The following is a 21,687-nucleotide window of genomic DNA, read 5'->3' as shown; positions in this document are numbered from 1 at the left end:
GAACATTTGTCCTCATTCCCCAAGGTGGCAACAGGTTGCTGTGTTTGGGGGTGAAGGACATCAGCTCTTCTGCTTCTCTCTCAAATGACTGAAACCCAGGCTCGCAGGAGTCATTTTCGGTTTGAATTGGCTGCTGGGAGGGAGTGACTGCAAAACCTCTCAGAAAACTCCCAACCCGACATGCTTTCCATCAAACCAGCCTGCTTTTTCATTTCATGGCTGCTTTTTAATTTCAGCTAGGGGTCTGCCCCCCTGCCATGCATTTGTAAGTGCCCTGCAGGCTGCTGCAACTGGCTTCTTTGGGAGAAGTTAAAATACAAACTGAGGCCTTTTGGTGGAAGGTAAGTGTTGGGTAAGGTCGATGACCATGTAACGAGAGGGGCTGTACCAGAGCAGACCATCAATTAGCCATCCAGAGACAGATCACAGGATGTAGGGAGCAGATAACGGTGGAAAAAAACAGTGGAGGTGACAGCAGAAATGTCCTTGCACCTGGGGAATAGTCACTCTGCTCCCACCCTGACCTTTGGGAACAAATCAGGAAACCATCTTCTTAATTAATAAACTGTAAAAACACCCATGAGAAAAGAAAATGCCTTTATTCTGAGAGGTGGGGGCTCTTACATCTCAGCTTGTAATTTTTTTTTCTAAGGCAGACATAAAAAGACTCCATAATTTATTCTTAGGACATCTGAATAGTTATTTATTGAGAAGCCACAGTTCTCACACTTTTACAACTGTCGGCTTGTATAAGGCAAAAAAAGCAAGATGGATCACTATTTTACACAGAAAGTAAAAGCTCTGGAGGGGGACTGATGGACATGCAGTTACTGGTCAAAATGCAATGTACATGACATATATAAAAACCATTGTGAAACAGAGGAATTGTAAATTATGGTTACAATCTACCGAAATAAATATTCAATATATTATTATAAACACATTTGTATAGTCTAAGATTGTAATTAAAGTTGTCTTTGTACATACACGGTTATTTGAAATTTAAACAAAAATGTAACATTTAGAGGAGCAAACGTCAACATAAAACAACTGCTTTGGACTCGTAATGTGGCATGATATATCCATAATGATAGGATTAATCTGGTGTGGCAATTAGAATGACTAATCCTTTGGGATGTAGCCTCTATGGAGTTAACTGCATATTGAAGGGAAGAGCCTGGTACATTAACAAGGATGCAGAGTGATTCAAACGGCTGTCTGGGTTTGTTTGTTTTCTGGTTTTTAAATGAACAGAGAGAACAAAAAAATCATTTGTAATTGCCTCGTTTTTCATTTAAAAACAAAGCTGTTTTTTTTATTAATTTTAAGCAGTTGGCATCCACAGAAGAGTAACAAAGAAATGAAAGGACTCGATTCACTCATCTTCACAACAATTTACCATCAATGTATATACAGTACATTAATGAAGCATTGTTTAAACTTTAATTATAACAGGGACACACCTAGCATGTTTTCTATGTAGTTTTTCCATTAACAGTATTAAACAATGGTGCTCCATATTGCTTATGAACATATAGATATGAAATTAGGAAACCGATGAATCAAAGAGAGGTGCTAATCTTATTACCACACAGCTAACATGGCATTTGTATTGGTAAACTTCTCATGGGCATTTAGAGCTGACATAAAAATTCCTAATGTGGCTAACTGAGTTACAGACGAGGTACATGCACGGATACCAGGCGACCCCCAGCCGGTTCCTCCAGGCCAGCTTCCCTAGTCGTCCTCTTCGTCTTCCTCATCGCTGTCCTTCATGGTGATCCCCTGGAGCCCTCCGCCTTCGCTGACCGACGCCGTGGCCTCCTCTACCGTCAGCCGGTTCCGGATGGTCTCGTAGGTTTTGCTGTTTAAAGTGGAGTCCAGCACGCCTTGCAATCGGAAATCCCGGTACGTTTTCTAAAGTGGGGAGAGGCACGGGGGAAGGAGGAGACAGCACAGAGATTAGGACACCGGCTGACCCCCCAGGAGTCATCCAGTGCCCCCACTTCCCTGGGGTTTGGGGCCACTGATGGAAGAGGCTGCGATGCCAGGGAAATCTCGGCCCCACAGGTGTTTTGCATTGCCCCGGGCAGCACAGAGGCCATGGAGGGGAGGGGTGTCTCTGCTGGCCACCGCTTTGCTGTGGCAGAGGTCCCTTTAGGGTGCCTTGAGCAGGAAATCACAGCTCTGTGACTCCAGCGCTCGCAGGGCGGCCGGGCTGTGTGGCTGATAAAGGCTTCAAAGCTGGGATGTACTGGGAGCTGCTCAGGGGAGCTTTGCATACGGTAGGTTGGGGTCTAAAAAGACATCGAAGCAACAGATAGGGGCTCTGCCCCAACTAAATCCTTGCTTCTGGGTGCATTCATCTGCCTGTAACGTTAGTTATTTTTCTTCACGCAGCAGAACGCTGATCGCTCATAACCACAGACGTGATTACACGTTCCCGGAATGCTCTGTGTTAAATAATCCCACATACAGTATTGGGATTAAATAAACTAAGTCCAGGATACTGGGGAAAATTGTTGATGTATAAACATAAGCACACGGCATGTGTTTCCTAAATCTCTCTTTCTTCACCTAATTCTGAACTCGGGATTGTATTTCCATAGTTAGCTATATTTCCCTTGTTATTACGATCAATATCTCTCATTTGAATTTATGTTTAAAAAAATTAATGACTGAGATAAAACTCCGGCCTTGTAGTTCATTTAATTCTGCTCTGTGCTCTGTGTGGAAACTATTTACTGTTCTGCTATTTCAGAAAGTCCTTGGATTTGTTGTAGCTGCTTCTGGATGTAATATTGGTATAAATAAAGCACAAGGAAGAAAGGTTTCCTCAGCTAACTGACAAGTAGAAATAATTTGTCTGTGCCTGTTGTTTTCAGTTACGAAAAGCACATTTAATACATTTCAGTTTTAATTTATTCATGCCTTCAATGTGTTCACTGCACACAAGACCATAAACATTATAAAATACTAGACCAAAAAGCATTAGATAGAACCTAAAATGATCAAAAATATATTTACCCCCTTCTGTGATCTTATTATTTCATGTAAACCACTGCGATTTCACACTGAAATAATTATCATTAGTCCAAGGCACGCACACACACACACACATATACACATACACGTGCACTCAAGGCAAAAAATGTTACTTTCAGGGTATGTTATCTCACCTTTGTGATCTCTTAGAGTTGATTATATACACCCATTGTAAAAGAAACAACTTCAATTAACTATGAGAACAGTCCTCATTTGCATTCTGACAATAATCACAAGCCATAGCTGGGCTTAAATGTCTCTCTAAAACAGTGTTAAAAACTTTTGGTTTGATTTAACCCATTTTAACACTGGAGTTCATTGCTGTGATCAACGTTTGTCCACAAAAAGGCTAATTTTGGTGCGCTTCTTGTGCAGGCAGGGTTGAATAGCAAGAGTTTTCCTTTTTTCATGCAAGCAGTTACTTTGGTTGTCTTTGCATACCTGTATTTTGCATCTGTATGTGTTTCAAGTTCCTGTTTATCCTTTGATATTTGTCATATACACAAGTATCTTTAATTTTTAAGAATTTTAATGAAAGGCTTAATTTATTTGTTGGTGACAGTTTGTATAAGAGAACATCCCCCACACACACAGGCGCGCACACACACACTCCTTCCAAAAGCAAGATGGTATTGAAAACGCATCGGCCGATTACCTTTACTATCCTAATGAGAGTTTTCAGTTGGTAAATGTGAAGCTGCAGGTCCATGCGGTCCGTCAGCCAGGTGCAGACGACATTCATGGAGCTGGTGTACCATTGCTGCAAGAGAGACAGGACTCCTCCAGCACCGCCCCGGGGCTGCGCGCCGTGCCCCGAGTGACCCCCAGCGCAGTCAGCACCAGCCAGCCCCTTCGTGGGACATGACAGACTTAGAGGGCAGACAGGCACCCCCTTTTACACAGAATTTTCATGCACGAACTTTTAAATTTTAATAATAACAACAACAACAAACTTATTAGGAGGGGTAACGCCACCAGCAACACTGCAAGGTTTCTACAAGCTGATTTTGCCATTGACGGGACTTTGCCGGCAGTGGTGTGCGTTTGGCCCAATCCATTTTTTTAAGCCGTTCCCACCCCCCAGTGAGAGCACAGTCCTGCCTTTAAGTGTGTCAGGCCCACACTCAAGCTACTTACCCTCTTGAAATTCAAACATAACCAGCCGCGGGGCGAGTCTGGTTCCCTGACGGCGAGCGGAGGGGAGGCTGGTGCGGGACAAGGTTTGGCTGCGGGTGAGGATGCTGGCACAAGCACCTACAGGCGCCTGCCCAGGCTGTGCGGGAAATGCTTTGGTTTCACTCTCACAATTATGAAAGATGGAAAAGCAGCAAACAAACGAGCTTGTTTCAAGCTGCTGAACTCACAGGGCCCCTCCAGGGGCCGAAATTCTGCTGCTCGTCTGTGAAAAAGACTTGCAGCTGTGTGGCAGCAGCAGCCCGCCAGCCCTGCAGTGCAGGAAGGCTCCGGTGGGCTGTGGATCAGCGCCCTGCTCACGCAGGGCTGGCATTGCACGTCTGACGCCACGCAGACGAGCAGCCAGCCCTCAAGAGAAGGAAAAGCTGGAGCTGTGGTGGGGAAATCACAAAAACAGTTGATTACAAAGCGGTCTGCGTCCAGAAACGCATCACGCCTCTGTATGCAGTCACATCCTTCTCTTTTACACGCACACACAGATCAAAACCTACCCTGTAGATCAGCTGCAATTACTCTAGAACCAGTTAAAGGGGAAAAAAAAAAATACCGTATCCGTTTATAAAAATCCTGATCAAGCGCCATCCAGGTTAGTCTGAAATGCAGCTCCCCCCAACCCTTGCACCAGTCCAACGGGTGTTACTGCCTCCCTTCACTGCACCTTCGGGCACATCTCTGAGGCAGAAACATGCCCTCCACCCTCTCGCTGCTGAAGCTGCCAGCGCTGACACCGAATGAAGGCAACTGAATATTCTGCAATTGCAAAACCGAGGCCGGTGACTTGCTCCTCTCCACCCTGATGGCCAGCGCCCCGCTGCCGATAGCGTGTGGCTGGCACTGCTGGACATGCGGCTCCCACACCGTAAGGTTTAGCTGGCAGCACCAGGCACTGCCGTCCTGGAGCACCCACAACCCAAGTGCGTGAGCTGGCACGGGGCTGACCAGAACAACCGATTGAGTCCAAGCTAAACCAGCCCAGCAGCACAAAAATGTGGGCTCAACGCACATTATTGAACCCCGAGCAGACAGCAGAGGTTAGTCATGCTGCGTGGGGAAGGGTTTTTCCCCCACTTCAATGAAGATAGGTGTTCCTCTATTTCTAGTTCTACACCACCGCTTAATAAATTGGAGGAAATAAAGGGATGGAAGAGTCACCAAAGAAATGGCACATGGCAGTCTCTTGCTTGATGCTTACACCCTGTGCAACTTGTACCAGATTCCTGCTGGCCCTTCATCTCCGGGATGGAGACCTGGCAGGAGCTAAGAGCTTGAATGAAACTAATTAATGTAGGAAAGCAGGAGCTTTCTCCATAACAGAAATCAAGCTCAGATACTGTCAGCTGTCACTTGCGGTCCTGATGTCAGACTGGGGTTGAATTGCGAGTGAAGCACCCTGGTTCGCTGGTGTAGGCCTGACCAAAATCATAGATGTGAAGGTCCAGTGGGTCTTTATACCCCCCAATCCCTCAGACTAGTCTGAGAGGTCAGAGCATCCCTAGGCATCCCCCAGAGAGCCCGGGCTACCTGTGGGTGCTGTGAAAACCTCTCAGGCCGCACAGCACCCAGCTGGCTGTGTGGCACAACGCGAGCGCCGTCACTGGGGGATCTGGCTGGTCTCCCTTGTAATGCTGGGGGCCCACGTGGACAAAACAGAGAGAAATCATTAATGTTTATAATGTTACTTTTCTGCAATCAAAACGCAAACACTTAATGAGTCACATTAGTGACCTGAGCTGTGACCCAGGGCTGCGCTGGCACAGGGATGCCCGGGTCACCCAAACACCTCCTTCCACCACCTCTTTAAATCAAAACCCACAGAGGAACGAAGCGGCCGTATGTTACATGTGCAGGCCCTCTCCCTTCCACTGCCGCCTCTCATCTCCCACAGAATGACCTGCCAGGTGTCTGTCACCTCTAAATGAGAGGAGAAGTCCCTGGCGGGGGCAGGTCCTGCCATCTCTGTTTGTCCCGTGCCACACACACCTACACGGCTGTATGGATCCAAAACAGAAATTATAACTTCTGCCTGGAAGTTATCAGCAAGGTGACTTTGCTGCTGCGAGACCTTCAGATTAGCTAAATTAAACATTTTGCCGTGTGTCTGGCAGGCACTCCAACACGCTGGATTCTGGGGAGACGCAAACTCCTCCGAGCCGAATCCCATTTGTACCCCTCTCCTCCGGAGCACCGGCGGGCAAGGGCTCGGCCAGGCGTATTGCTCGGTGGCAGGAAAGGAGCTCTCTTTCTCAAAGCTAAGTTACTCCAAAGACTTTCTGCTTTTTTCAGAAAAAGACAAAGTCTAATTCATTGATCTTGATACACAAAACCGTCACGTCATTTCATAGAGCACACACCAACTGCTGAATTTAAGCCCTGCATATTCATAAAAATAAGTTAGCCCATAAATTAAATGTTCCCTTTAGCTATCACTAGTGTTGATGTGCTATAAGACGCACAAGCCCTCTGATTCATGACTAACCTACCAAAGAAGTTAACATTTGCATATGATTATATTATTAAAAAAAAACAACAACAAAGCCAAATGCTCCGAAATGGAAACATGATGATTTCAGACAAAAGAGCACGGTGTGGTCCTGTCTGGACACTGGCCGCCTCGCTCCCCCCGTGTGGGGCTGCCATTCCCCAAAGGGCAGTAGGGAGCATGCCCGGGATGCAGGGTTCCTTGGGGCTCCAGCTCCAGCCCTGCTGCTTGTCCCCATACACAAGGTGCCGAGGGTGCAGCCCAAATGCTGAACTTTGGGGCCTTGCCATGGGGCTGCAACGCATTTCAGGCACATTTCTGGAGCCCCAGGGCCAGCTAGGCTCAAAACTCCTCACTCCTGGTTGTAAAGAACGAGTAGACCTCCTCGATGCTCCCGGGCCCATGGACCCCAACACGACCTACAACTGCTGCGCGCACATGTCACTGATGGTGGCTGGCATCCCTGCCCATCGCTCACACGACAATTTACACTCGGTGTGGGGGCGCGGGGTGAGGGGCGGCTGTGGAGGGCGCATCCTGGTGGACGCGTGGTGGATGCCACACATCCACTGGGACGTCAGCAGGGAAGGGACGAGGGCTGCCGCGGAGGCGTGCTGCGGCCTGCTGTGCGGTGTGGCCTGGCTAACAGCAGAGGAAATGCAAACAGATGCTCCGTAGACGCTATCAGAGCCCAGTAACAGCAAGCAGATACCGTATTTGCCCAGCCAGGAATTTAATCCCTCTTTAAGGTTAGTTTTCCTGTTCCCCGTCTGTCTGTCACAGCAATCCTCAATGCCAGGTGCTAGCCTGGGCAGATGAGGTGGGCCGTGGGCTGGCTGGGGTGCTCCTGGGCAGGCGTTAGAGGAGCTGAAGCATGCCAAGGGGTGGGCTTCCACGGCTGTCCGTGCAACACCCCGACCAGCTCGAGCAAGAAGCTCCTTCGTCCCGTTTCCTCCCCCCGCCCCCGCCTTTTTTCTTTTTTTTTTGAAAGCAAAAGCATGATCAATAAGTTGCTGAAATAGCAAGTTTGTCTCTGAATACATAAATTGCAAAAATTGATATGAATAAATCTGCAAGTAACACACTGAGTGCGGCACATTTCATCAAAAAAAAAAAAAAAAAAAAAAAAGCCCTGCGCTGGGTTCCTGTGCTTTCCGGGAGGTGGTGTCATTACACATACCCAGGAACATCTGCAAACCCCCGTCTTCTTTGGTGTGAGCTGAATGGAAGCATGACCTCCTGTTCCTTGCCATGAACCTTGAGTTCACACTCATATTTTACATGTTACAGGAAGCCACAGCTCACCCCAGGGGTGCTGCAAACAGAATCTCGTAAGCCAGATGCAACACCGCTTCTTAAGGCACCTGAAGGAGCTGTATTCTTCATTCAAAAGCTTACATACTAGTAGCTTAAGGTCACTTCAGCTTTTGTAAAGAGTGGGACAAAACCAGGAATGCTTATAGGGCTGGGTTGTCAGCAGGGTAGCAGAGGGATTACAAGAAACCTGTGACTCTGCCTCTTTCTGCCTTTACTGGTAGTTTTTTTGTGTGTGAACAAGTGCCATACAACAGATTGAGGCTGGTATAAAGGCCTGGGACTGTGCAAGAGCACCCCGCTGAGCCTCAGCTGTGCTTGCAATTAGCAATAGGCATGAAATGATTATTGTTGTGGTGGCTGATGGCAATCTGAAGTGACAAGTTTTATGGGGGAAGTTGTAGTAGGGATGTTCAAGCAAGTTTCTGCAAACCATTAATCGAAGGCTGCAGCACAGTTTAGTCAAAGCTATTTTATGTCATTCCAAAGGTCTCACAAGGATGCTGAAAGAATATTTTTCTGCTCTCAGTGCCTTGGAATGGAGTTTTTCTAGGTCAGGGATTCTTTACTGCCCTATTTAGTGTCAAAAATACCCATTTGCCTCAAATTAGCAGAAAGCTTGTAGTTAAGGGCTAGAGATTAGGCATACAAAATTACTCAGCAGGTGACTGCTGGGTGGATTTGGGGGTTGAGAAGTCTTTAAAACTGACTACAAGACATTATATACTTCTGACAAAAGAACATAGTAATCCTACCTGCTTGCTTTAACCACTGTTGTTTGTCTATTATTATGTGCTTTAATGCTCATAAGAGCAAAACTACTGGTGATACTACTCAATTACCATAGTAACTCTCCCCTATGACCTCTCATTTCAGTACTCGCTTTCCAACCAGAACCAATCCAAGCAGGGCAAATCTATTTAAAACGGTGACACGCACTGCACAAGGAGGCTCCGAACGCTGGCTGGCTCCCTCTCTTTGTCCGGGACACGGACTTGTTTTGAAATGCTGAAAGGCAGCTTTGAAATGAACCCTTCAATTCAAGGTGTTTCAAAGGTGAGGGACTGGGCGCCTCCGCAGCGTCCCGGAGCCGGCCACCATGGAGGGAGGGGACCACAGAGGTGGGATGGGAGAGAGGAACAGGCTGACTGTGAGCCTGAGTTCACAAAGGAAAACAGAACCTGCTCTCAGGCAGCAGCCCTCTCTCAAAACGACTTGATCTGCCAGAAATAAAAAAAAGATTAAAAAATTACCGACTCTCTGTATCTTCTGTCTGCGTCCCTGTCCAATGGGCCAGAAGCTCAGCTGTGGGAGGCACAGCAGGGATGTGCTCATTTACAACTGCTGACAGTACGTGACAGCCGACAGAGCCGTGTCCATCCCCATCCTGGGCAGCTCTTGAGATCAAATTCGGTATTCGGCGTTGTCACATGCATTCACGGCAGCCACCTCCCCTTGGCAGGTGTTGTCTCCACAGGGAAGGTAGGGATGCAGCCGCAGCAGCTCAGGACCACGCTTTCCGGGGACCAGCTTTGCTCTCACAGCTGAAGACTTTCTGGGTGGACAGGAGCAGGAGCTCTTCTGGTGAAGTCTGCCTGCCCACAGACCATGCGTGCTCCTGCGTTTGCTCATGGTGTGCCCCGTACGCACACGCGGCCAGGTTTGTACCCACGAAGCTGTCTGCAGGCCTGCAACCCAAAGCCCGGGCTGCTTGACGACAGTCACGGAAGGACCGCTCTTGTCCCTCTGGTCTTCTGTGGCCACCAAGGTGTTCTTCTCCACCTTCCCTCAATGTTTCTTTCGCTGTTCATCCCAGGTGGTCATTGCAATTACAAAAACTTGGTAAACACAGTAAGTGTGAAGCATGGAGCCTCATGGCCAATGCAGTTTCATACTCTTTTCTTTAAAAAAAAAAGAGAGATGTTCCCAGCAAGCCTAAATGTACACGGCAGCATAGGTGATCCCAGTTTGATCCCGGGCTTTGTTTGCTGCAGAAGGTGATGTGCCATCCCCCAGGCTGATCCACGGCCGGGAGGGTGAGGAAAGAGCAGGGACAGGGCCTTGGTGACACAAGTCTGTCTGAATCTCCTGAGCTACGATACATGGTGGTGGCCCTGGAGGAGGACATGGCAGCCAAGGCGGGTGAAGAGCTGCGGTCCCTCAAGCGCACACGTAGCTTTGGTCCCCAGTGTTGGTGAGGAGATGGGGACAGACCTGCCACACGATGAAGAAGGAAGAGGAGCATCTCCCCCCTGCAAGCATGCATTTTCTGGATGGCAAGCGGGGACCTGCCCGCGCAGCAATCCCCATCCCATGCCTCCATCACCTTTTGATCCCACTCCTCAACAAAAAACATCCTCTGTGCCGGGTATCACTCCACAGTGCCCTGCTTAAGGGTTCCCCCTTCCCTGCCGTTCGCCAGGGGACCAGAAGAGCCATCCAAAGGCCGTTCGGCATTTTGAGCTACAAAACCTCCTCCGGCCCAGGGGGCCGAACCTGCAGCGGGGTCAGGGGCTCAGCCCCACAGGCAAAGAGCATCTGGCTCAGTTGTGTCCTGGCCACGGCCATGGGTGGCGTCAATAATAAACCAGTGACTCTCTCGATTTACACCTGCTGAGGATTTGGCCCGTTCCCCCAAGCCTTGCGGGGGCCGGGGCTCAGGGGATCACATATTGCACCTCTGAGCACGCCTGGGACGTAGAAATTGGTGTGACATTGCCCGCGTTACAGAAATGAAGTTTAACGGCTGTGGATCTAAGAGCACACAGCTAACCAGAAAATAAGCAATGAGTTAATATCATCGGCATTGATCAGCTAGTCTTACAATTAATGCTTCCAATAAAAAAAAAAAGCTCCCCTTTTTTTATTCAACAGAATAAGAAATTAAACACTTGTGGGCTCATTCTAAAGAATGAATGAAATTGAATAAGCTACCTAGCACTTGAGATTCCCAGCGAGTGCTTGAATAGAGCAAACCTCCTGAGTTGAATGGATTGCCTTTTGGGACCAATTTGTCTCTTTTCACTCTTTATTCCTCCTTTTTTGCTGACAGATGTACAAAGGCGGAACTGCGCTGTGCAGCTTAGCTACATGCACCCACAGCAGCTGTCACTTTTGTCGAGCAAGTTAATCAAGCAAATGCCACCATATCCCACTTTCTATAAGGAACAACATGTTATAGACAGTAGTCTTGGGAGACGGGGAGGGAGGGAGAGAGACTTTATTTTAACTTTGAGTAGCTGGTATTTTTTTTTTCCCCTCTGTGTGTAAAAAAAAATAAGGGGGGGGGGGGAAAGGCAGCCAAACCTGGTAGCGCAAGCTGACACTTTTGTTTTCCCGTAGAACAAATATTTAATATGATTTTAAGTCTAATTTGTACTAGCGGGAGAGCTGTCCAGTTTTAATTAAATTTAAGGGACTTAAGGGAACACGGTTAAAAAAGAAATGGAAGCTTTTTGTTTGCGTTAACGCTTGTTGATAATAATATATTGATTGTCAATTGCTAAGTCCAAAAGATTAGTGTAGTAAATACTATTATCTGAATGCCACAAGTGAAGTGCTAGCTTCCCGTCCCTGCTTTTCCCTTTGTGAGGCAGTTTGAATCACTGGTTGTTATTTATACATTTTCTTTGATAAAACCAACTTGTGTGGCTGATTTTTTTTTTTTTTAAACCCTGCCTCATTAAGTGCATAATAGCATTTACGTGTGGGGCTTTCTGCTTTTTAGCCTTTCAAGCTTAAGGCTTATATTCCTCTCTCACGAGCATGTTTCAAAACTTGGGATGTTCACAAACAATTGGATACACACCAATATTGTATATATCAGATGCTCTCTTGCTATTGCCAAAGACTAGAAAATAACAGAACATTATCCGCAAAGAGTAAATAAATAGTTATCGTCCCGCTACGCTGCCGCACGCCAGATAATAACACTGTCCCATCATTAGGTAGCTTTTCTAGTGCACGTAATTCTTTAAGCGCGTATACTCTCCTTAGGGATGCAAAAGTCAACATCAAAAGTAGGTCTTTTGGTGTAGCTTTACGGAGCACGCAACAGCAAAGCACCCCGAGGGGGCTCGGCAGCCCACCGTTTGCTATTAGAAAGGTAATTCCGCCCCCCCCACCCCCTCCAAATTCACACACTTTTGAAAGTATCTTCTCTTTCAGAAAATAAATCGGAGTTTTGGTAACAGATTGCCGCTTGCTAATTTAACTTCTCCGTGGGGTCTTCGGCTTGGTGTGCTCAGAAAGAAAGTGCACAAATCGGACGTGTTCGGGATACGTGAACTCTTTGCCAGACTCCGGACTCTACACTTGCATCTCGCCCGCAGGAGCAAATCCTCCACCCGCCGTGCCGCGGCAGGGCTCTGCCCACGCGCGGGCAAGCAGTCCTCACGAGAGGCAAAATGCCCCTCATTTTCTGAATTAAACCTCTCTATTAAACTCTGCATTAAATTCTAGAGATCTAGTAAAGTGCTAACAATTTAATAAAAATCCCCTGAAACCCCAGGGTCTTTTTTTTTTTCCCCCTCCTTAAATTTTATTACTTTATTCTATCAAAGTCTCGTGGATCTGCCTAGGCTCTCCCAGGTCACACTCACACTGAGCTATTACTGAAATAAACGGCTGCACTGGGATTTTTCTTATCGCTGTAATGCTATCTCTGCAAGTACACGCAGTGTATTCTTCAACATCCACCCCAGCGCTGTGATTTCTGGATGCCTTTTGCTCTATTTTACATTCCTGGACTAAGAAATTTCATTCACGTTGACAACGTAGCTATACGAGGAAGTTACAAAGTCAAAGGGGCTCGATATTAAAATAATTTGTATTATTATTTAATAAAGTCACGGTCCCAGCGTTGCATAACGGGGTTAAGCTGCCAGCCAGAGCAACTCATCATCTGTCTGGGATGCAAATGGCATCACCGAATTACATTATCTTCCCCCCCCCCAGCTCCTTTTCTCTTCCCAAAAATAAACCACAAAAAAACTTTGAATCGCCTAAGAGCTCTGCCTTCCAACAGGGAAGAGAATTCAGAATGAAAGCTGAAACGCAGACCCAGGCGTGTTGAAGTGCCGCACGCTTCTTTGCAGTACATATGGTACCTGCGATCACCCACTGTTTGGGGATCTCGGCAACAGGGCGCGCTCAGGCTGGCGCTTCACCCTTAATTGGCTTAACGTCGGACCCGACGGGGCTCGGCAGGTCGGTGCCACGGGTGTTAATGGGGGGGGAGGCGGCGGGGCTCCTTCTGGGTACGTTTTCTGCGTGCGCCGGTGGGATCGCACGAATTCCTTGCTCACCAACAGGGCACAACTCATCAAATTTCCCTCCGCCCTTAATTGTACTCCTTGTGGAGGAGGAAAAGGAGGATCGACATCTTTCGTGCCAGCAGGGCCAAGGTCCCCAGCAAATAAAGATGCCCAAGAAGATCGTCTCTAACACACTCTGCTTTCAGTGCTGCACAAAGTCAGTTCACACCGACACGCGTTTTGTGCCACTGCAGCCCCACATGCCGCGGTGGGAGCAGGTTTGTTTATTTGGCCCATCGGTGGCTTTGTGGGCAATCCATGCGCTCATCATGCAAGCACAGGTTTCCCTCGGCAGGCACACAGCCAGGCAGGGGCACAAAGGGACCTGTGGACGGTACAGCACCTTCACCAGAGGAGGAACAACTCTGCTGGTGGGGATACAACGGCTTGTACTTCACAGGCGTTCCCAAGCTGTACGTCAGGGTGGTCTAGACACTAGCCACACGCCAAAATCTTTGCCTGGGCAAAAGCCATGTACTCGCATCCCTAGCAGAGGTGATGGCAGGGCAGCTCTGGGGACCAGCCACAGGCAGGACATACCAACGTCTCCCTGAGCTTCCTCCCCTGGGGAGATCTCATTGATCTCATAGCTACTCCTACGCTGGCTCAGCTCCTCCTACAGCCGGGGATGTCCCGGTCCCAGCATGTGAGCAAACTCCTACGCCAGCCCGCATGCTGACCATCTCCGAAGCCTGGCCATGTGCTCTACCCTTGCTCTGAGGAGGGCAAACCCCTCGATCCATGTGCTGGTCCGGGCTGGATGGAGGGCAGCAGGCAGAGAAAACCGCGAGGGAGACCTGCGTGGGAACAGCTATTTACCTACGGCAGGGCGTTCGGAGCGATGAAGTAGCCGATGCTCACTGTGATCTGGGAAGGAAGCCCCCAACATCGGTCCTGGCAGCACCTCCAACTTCTCTCTTACTCACAACACCCTCAAACCAGGGATACCCCACGCTTAAACCTGCAGGCAGCGAGCCTCCGTGAGTGCCTCCTTTCCCCTCTGAGACGGGACAGCCCCAATCCTGGGCACCGTGCTATACATCTGCAGAAAACACTGCCTTTCAGACAAAGGTAAAGCCTGTCCTGGCTACGCATGTCCCTGAGCTGGCAGCCCCTGCCTCCGCAGGGTGTGCTGGTCCTCAGCATCCCGTGTCCCTGCAGGCAGGGCACCGAGCTCTCAGCGGGGCTCGGGGTGCTGGGGCCTCTCTCCCTTTGCTGTAGATACAGCTCAGCAAACTGCACATCGCCTGCTGGGAACCGTCAAGTAAAACCCCCCCCAAAATTTCTGCTTTGCAGGATTTTGCAGACCTCAGTTTTCCTAAATGAAAGAGCTTTTGCATAAAAAGATATAAAGGCACACGCTTAAGCCACTTCTGTATGGATGTTCATTCCCAAATGCTGTTTTTTTTTAACCTATAAAATATTCTCTGCTTATTTCCATTTTTCAAAAAAGAAATGAAGTTGACATGTTAAAAATCTCAGTTTCTATATAAAGCAGCTTAGTAAAATGCAATACCCGCCCAGTGTGCTGCTTTTTTCTGTCCCCACTCCAGGGCCCTGTTAGCGCAAGGCGGTGACGGTATAACTGGCTGCAAAGTTGCTCCATAAGAAGCAGTAATGCATGCTATGGAATACTTTAATTATACTCGTTATCAGATTGGATTGAAACCAGTCGTGAAGTGGGACTCGATAGACTTTAGCTGGTTCTTTTATAGCCTGCAAATTGAAAATAAAAGTAGCCAGAGGCTGCCAGGGCACCTCGGTCCTGAACGCGGGAGAGAGCAGCTCCCCTTTATCGCTCCTGGGAATACACACTGGAGAAAACGCACTCCCTGCACGAGTCCTGCTAAGCATTTTTGAATGCTGATATCATACATCCAGGGCGAGGTTTAAAGGAGCACCGGGAAAGGAAAAGAGCCGCAGATCAAGAGAAACGAAGTGACCTGGGACGGCTAATCTCGCACGCACCGCTGGCCGGCGCGGGCAGCGGCAGCAATTGTGTGTGGCTGGCTGGCGGGGGGAGGAAAGGAAAAGAGGGATTGAAGGCGCTGCTGGAAATCGGACAATTTGTCATTGTCCGCGCAGGGGCCGTCGGCTCACCCCGGCGCGCATCGGGAGTTTCTTTGGGCAAAGGGCCTTTGCGCAGCCCGCAGGGAGGGAGCAAAGCTGCCGGCAGCCGTGTCCCGGCGGGCTGAGGGGGGGCAGCCCCCCACATCTGCCTGCACTGGGACATCCCGGCCCTTCCCACGCTCCTCGCATCCCCTGGACTTGGCTGGCACCCGCCTGGGATGGGGTTGGCGGGGAACGCCAGCACCTTCAGGCTCTCCTTCCTGACGACCCACAGGAGCGGAGCTCCAATTAGCCAAGGACTCTTAAACGAAGCTGGAAGGCAGCTTTCGCTCAGAGTGTACTACGCGACCTGTGCACAGTTATAAATGTGCGCAGGCAGCTCCCGGTGCGGGGGCAGAGAGGCTGCTCGGATCCTCTCTGGCTGCCCGCAATACAGCATGATACAATACACCTCTTCCCCAAAACCTACCCTGGCCACTCATGTCGACCCAGGAATAAATGATCTTTCACTCAGTGCCTGCCCTAAAACAAACATCTCCGACGCTCAAAAGCACTGTGTGGATGATGTTAGCAAGCCTATGCTGACCTTAACGTAACAGAGCAATCAGTCCGCCTTCTTAGAATGATTAATGGAAAATCTCCTCTGGAAAAGAAATCAAATTAACTGTCTTCAACCAAATGTCTACTGGAACATGAAAAGCTGTTCTGATAAAGACATTTAGGAGGGGGAAAAAAACCCCTTACGAGCATGTAAAATCCAGTGACAGATCTAGGACTTATTTTATTAAGACTCTCCCTAAAATAAATTAAATGGAGCCCACTTAAATGAACACTTCAGAAAAGAAACCTTTCCAAGGGGAACGCGGGAGAGGCGGGAGGCCACACGCGAGGGCATGCTCACTGCCGCGTGAAGCTCACGTATGGGAGTCTAAAAGGACGAGGGATGGCTCTCGTGAGCGATGCCCGTGTTAAGCTCCTCTCCCCGCTCCCGTGCGGCTCCGAGCAGGCACACGGGGAGAAAAAGAGGCTGGGGAAGGACGGTGCACGCTGTGCCCCTTCAGGACAGAGGGAATTTGTCCCTTTCTACATGATACATGGATAATCACCATCACAATTTTATTTTTTTTCTCCCCAGCACAGGTCCTTGCAGTGGGACTGACTGCAGGTCCGGGTCCGAGCCCATCCGAGCCAGCCAAGGGCTGCGGCAGCCCCTGCAGCAAACGCTGCGCTGCTCCGGCTCTTCCAAAGATGCAGGGGGAGGAAAAAAAAAAAACCAACAACCCAGCAAGCTGCACTTCCTCGAGATCAATCTGCCTAATTGTCTTCATTTCACAACTCGCTCGGGAAGGGGGGAGCGGGGGGGGAAAAAAAGAAAAAAAGAAAAGAAGCAAAAAACAAGGCAGAAGAAATAGCTCAGTGGAGGCCATATCAGGATGGGAGTGGGAGAGAGTTAGTGCCCTAATGAGCAGTCTAGCTGTGTAGGAGGGAAACAGGTTGTTGTCTGTCTCAGAGAAAGCGGTGAGTGCGGCTGCAAGCAGATATTAGATGGGAGCCCGGCGCACAGTCTGATATCCGTTCTTCCCCTGATCCTGCAACCCGTCCTCCTGTGAGTAATTCTAACTCACAGTGAGTAGCTCCACTGACTCACGACCAGGCTTTTGGGTTCGAGGAGGGGAAGGAGAAGGGAGGGTGAGAAGGGCTCTCTTTTGGCATTTGATTGCGCTGTGCAAGTCTTATGCTCCAGCAAGAAATGCCACGATCCTGCAAGCACGCCTTGAAGGAGCTGCCAAAATTCAAGTGGGTAACCCCGCTGAAGTCAAAAGCTTTGATTTTTAAGAATAAGCTAATGCCCAAGCCTCTGCAGAGGACTTACTGAATTAACCGATACAGCTGTCAGTCTGCCTTTTGCAATATTTTCTGTATACTCAGGTGTGATACCAGGTTCCAAATCAGTAGGTACTGAAACATATGCTGAGCTGCCTGTGGATCCTCCAGTAAACCAGTGAGAAGTGCTCAGTCAGGTTCCTGGGAATTTGCAGAAGGGTTTTGCTGAAGCCTGTGAGTTGCACAGTGCCCAGCATCCTCCTTACTTGGTATCTCTGATATTCCAAAGTCAGTTACCAGCGAGGGTGGCCACCTTTGGAAACACAAGGACAGTCCCGAGCCACGTCCTCAGGCCCTTCTGCTGGGCTGTGGGCTGGGGAAAGGCCACAAAAATCCACCAGCTGCAACATCAGCCTTGGGATATCGCTGGGGCTTTCTAAAAACCCAACTGAGCTGAGCCTGAGGGACGGGACCTGGCCCCAGAGCCCCAGCTGGGGGCTTCTGCCTGCCCGAGGGCAGTGGGAAGGAGACGCTGGCTCATTTGAGGCTTGGCTTCTCCTTCGCTGCTGGGGGAGGACCTGGAGTGACCATCCCTCTGCACCAAGGATGGCACAGGGCAGAGCAAACACCCTGGTCTCCCCCTTCGCCCTCCCCGCTGCGCCCGCCCGGACCCCAGCGATCCCACCCTGCCGTCAAGGCAAAAAAACCACTTCTGTCTCGCAGAGACGAAGGGGCTCGCTTCCTCATTTCAGGAGAAAACTCTCCGTCTGGTATCCCGGCTGTGACACAGACCTTCGAGGACGCGGAACACACGAGAGTGACAGCGAAGTGGTAAAACTGCCTCCTGCAAAAAGCACGGTGACTCCTGCCACCCCAGCGGGCTGTATCACCGTGTGATTAAGTTCTTCCCAGACTTTTTGGTAAAGGCACCCTTCCTGATCTGATAACTGCCAAGGACAAGCCAAATACGCAGGGTCAATCTATGCACATTTAATCCCCAGAAGGCAGATTAAGTGTATAATTGACCCATATAATCCATGTATCATCTCCAGTGAAATGTTTTCTATGTCCGGTTTAGGCAGACATGAGGCCCATAAGAAAGCGATCAGAGACACAGTATTACCATTGCAGTGGATTTCATCAAAGTTAGAGATGGCTTTTTAATCACTGATCTCAGAGACTGCTAGATTTAAGCAGATGAACTAGCACTAAGCACATCTGTTTTAATCCTTATCTTCTACTCAGGCTGGTGTCTTCAAGAAGTACAAGGAGGAAAAAAATAAATTAATTTTTTTTTTTAGGTCCTTGCAATCTTAGGAGCTTCTCTTGGTGTTTTGATCTCTCATATCAAAAGCATGTTTTTGTTTTTTTCGGTAAGATATTGAATTAATCATCAGAGAGAAAAATGCCATCTGCGCTATTTAAGGACTGCATCAGGATGCTGGAATTCGCAGGATCTCGGGGAGCTCACTCGACGCTCAGTAGCCTTTTGTGTACGTGCGACTCGCCTGCGGCTGGGGAGGAAATATTCTCGGTATGTTTTACATTACTGTTTACCAATTTATAAGGAAGAAAGGTTGGCATTCACGCTATCTACTAGTCAATCATAGACTTTCTGGATCACATATATTCTGACGGGTTGAAACCTATACGGTGAGTATCTAAGGGTGTGTGTAAAGAAAAACACACGTACAAATATGTATAAATAACTTCCACCAAAGGGCACAATGCTGACAAGTAAAGCGCCCACTGCCTTCAGACAAAATTACGGATTTACAAGCTCTGATCCTACGAAATTCTGAGTGTCCTGAGCCAAAGGGGACTTGAATTTGGCAGGATTGATCTAAAGACTCGAGATCACTCTGAAAGTATTTTCCCATGCTTAAGATACACCTGCCTGCCTCTGCCTCATCCTTCCTAGAAACAGTCACATTCTGCATGTCAACTCTGCCCCCTTTCCTGGGAAAAAGTGACAGAATTTTACTTTTCACCAGGCACTACCCAGAGTTTGTGATCCTTTAACGTTGCACGCAGAGCGTCACAGCAGTTTACATCCCAAAGCACCCAGCCACGCGCGGGAACGCAGGGAGAGGATGCGACGATGCTATTCTGAAACTCTTCTGTTACCACCGCCCTCTACCAACGGGCCTTTTTACAGTGTTTTAGCTTTAAATGTTATCAAATTAGTGAGCCAGGCCAAGTAAATAAGTCATGTTACTCTGCATTAAACAGCACTGCCAAAAAGCTAGTTAGGTTTTGATTACCAGCGGAACTCCACGATCAATCTGTTCGTTCAATGATCCTAAGAATACAGATTTTTAAAATTAAGATGACTCTATTCCGGGGGGAGGAAAGAAAACCCCCTGACTAATTTGCAGAATTAAGAGGGTTAACACACAGACCACACAGAAATATTGCAAAAATCTTCCATAAACACCAGTATCTCTCCAAGACCATCGCCCTGTTCTGCAGGTGTGAGCAGGGCACACGATGCAGGGGAAGAGAGATGGTTTCTGAGCTAAGAAATCATGGCAAAGACCAAAAAAGACATATTAGCCCAGCTTCTGTTGGGAGACGGCCTGACACACTCTGCAGACTCTGCTCCTGGGAGGAAACAAAGGGGAAATGAATGGAAACGCTGGGCAGGACTGCGGAGAAATGCGGGGATTAGGAATATCCTGGGAGCTGCAAACACCTCCGAACGTGTGATAGGGAACCTTGCGCTGTGCAACTCTGCCCTTGCACTCCTCACAGCAAAAAAAGAGGTCTTTTCCCGACTGCACAGAAAGGGGATTTAGCCCCATATTGCGAGTGTCTCTAACGTCATCCCACTGAGACCAGAGGAACTGCCTGCAGGCAGATTTAAGCCGTTTACCTGCCATTGCCGCATGTATTAACATCTAACATCCTAAAACTGGACAAAGCTTCTGGTTGGGGTAAGCCAGCATTGCTGCACTAAGCCAGTGGAGGAGTCGGCCTCGAAAGTGTTAATAATCTCATTGCCTGGAAAAACTCTGCCGCTAAGAGGATTGCTCCTCTGCCGTGCTGGGGGGAGCAAGAGTAAAGTCAGGCCCAAGTCTAATTCAGCATCATAAATACCTTTTTTGATTATCCCTCTTCTCTTTCATATTAAAAAGGTAGCTAGCACCTAAAGCGCCCTTGGAAAACACGACCATCAGTGCAGAGACCAAAGGAGCTTAAAGACCCCGTTTCCGCGCTGCCTCGCTGCGTTAGGTGAGGGGGACAAGGGGCTGCGGCTGAGATCAAGCCCAGGACAACAGCGTTAAGCATTTCCTCCTGTCCTTACCGAAACGCAGGTGAACACGGCATCGATTTAAATGGGGTCTGGGCCCAGGTGACCCCCACGTACTCATAAACCCTGCCAGCAGCACCTCAGCCGCGCCGAGAGCCGACCTCAGGGGCAATTCGCTTCTTCAGCCGCAACCAGGCAAAGATGACATGCCACCGCTCAAAGCATAATTCCAGTTTTTGGGTGGCTAGGGCTCGGCACATCCCTCTCCCTCCTGGCGAACCAAGGACCCCGCAGCTCACCCCATTCGCGGGCACACACTCCTGTACGCGAGACACGTCCCAACGCCGCCCCGCCAGCATGGGGATGGGGATGGGGATGGGAATGGGGATGGGGATAGGAACAGGAACAGCTCCCACACGCTCCTGCTGCTGCCCGCAGCCAGCGTGGGTCAAGCCAGGTGGAGCAATGTAAAAAACCTACTCTTGATTGTTTTATTCCACACGGACCAAGGAGACTTGAGGAAAGCAGGGAGGGAAAGAAGGGTTTGGCACTTTTTGCTTTCCACCAAGGTAGCTGCTCTTTTTTTTTTTTTTCTTTTTTCATGTCAACTGTTAATTTGTTTAAAATATGGCTTGGTAAAACTAAATACAAGCAGATCAAACCGAAATCAATATTTGTGCTAATTACAGCCTTTTGAAAATTGGAAATAATGGCCCAAAGGGTACAAACACACCAACTGTGATTCATAGGGAAAGGATGAGGGAAAAAGGCAGTGTGGGCATTGAAAAGAACAGTCCAGATGAGCTCTGGAAATTTAACTGCTCATGGAATAAATTTCAACACAAACGAGCAATGCACTCGCAGGCCTGCTGCAGATGGAAGCGACAGTCTTTTGTTTTATGTTTTGTTTTTTTTTCTCCCCATGCCTGCTTGATGGGTGATGTGCGTCTGGTGCTCTGCGCTGCAAACTCTCCCCGGAGCGAGCCCGCGCGGCGCCCGGAGGAGGCACCGCCGTGCTCCGTGCATGAATGAGGCATTCTCAGTGGATATGGGTCATGCTAGTAGATGTACACAGTAAGATTATTTGACTCTAATTCATGCCACTTGATATAATGTGATAAAACATTTGACATGAGAGATAAGTTCCATTTTTAATCCGATTAGGTACGGGGGAAAGAAAGAGTGGGAATTGT

At 48.8% G+C, this 21,687-nt stretch overlaps 1 protein-coding gene across 5 annotated transcripts in view; it reads right to left on the bottom strand.

The window, feature by feature from the left end:
* Positions 1–580: 580 nt before the first annotated feature.
* CADPS (calcium dependent secretion activator) overlaps positions 581–21,687 on the bottom strand; it is a 221,235-nt gene continuing 200,128 nt past the window's right edge. For all 5 annotated transcript variants that reach the window (XM_063347848.1, XM_063347849.1, XM_063347845.1 and 2 more), the window contains 2 exons: positions 3,701–3,805; positions 581–1,917 (listed from right to left, as the gene is read on the bottom strand). In XM_063347848.1, coding sequence (XP_063203918.1) covers positions 1,738–1,917; positions 3,701–3,805 — 285 coding nt within the window. In that variant the 3' untranslated portion in view covers positions 581–1,737. The remainder of the gene's footprint in view (positions 1,918–3,700; positions 3,806–21,687) is intronic.

This window comes from Chroicocephalus ridibundus, chromosome 10 (genome assembly GCF_963924245.1).
Source record: "Chroicocephalus ridibundus chromosome 10, bChrRid1.1, whole genome shotgun sequence".
Classification (NCBI taxonomy): Eukaryota; Metazoa; Chordata; class Aves; order Charadriiformes; family Laridae; genus Chroicocephalus; species Chroicocephalus ridibundus.
The sequence above is the reverse complement of the archived record's forward strand: the minus strand, read 5'-3'. Positions and strand labels throughout refer to the sequence as shown.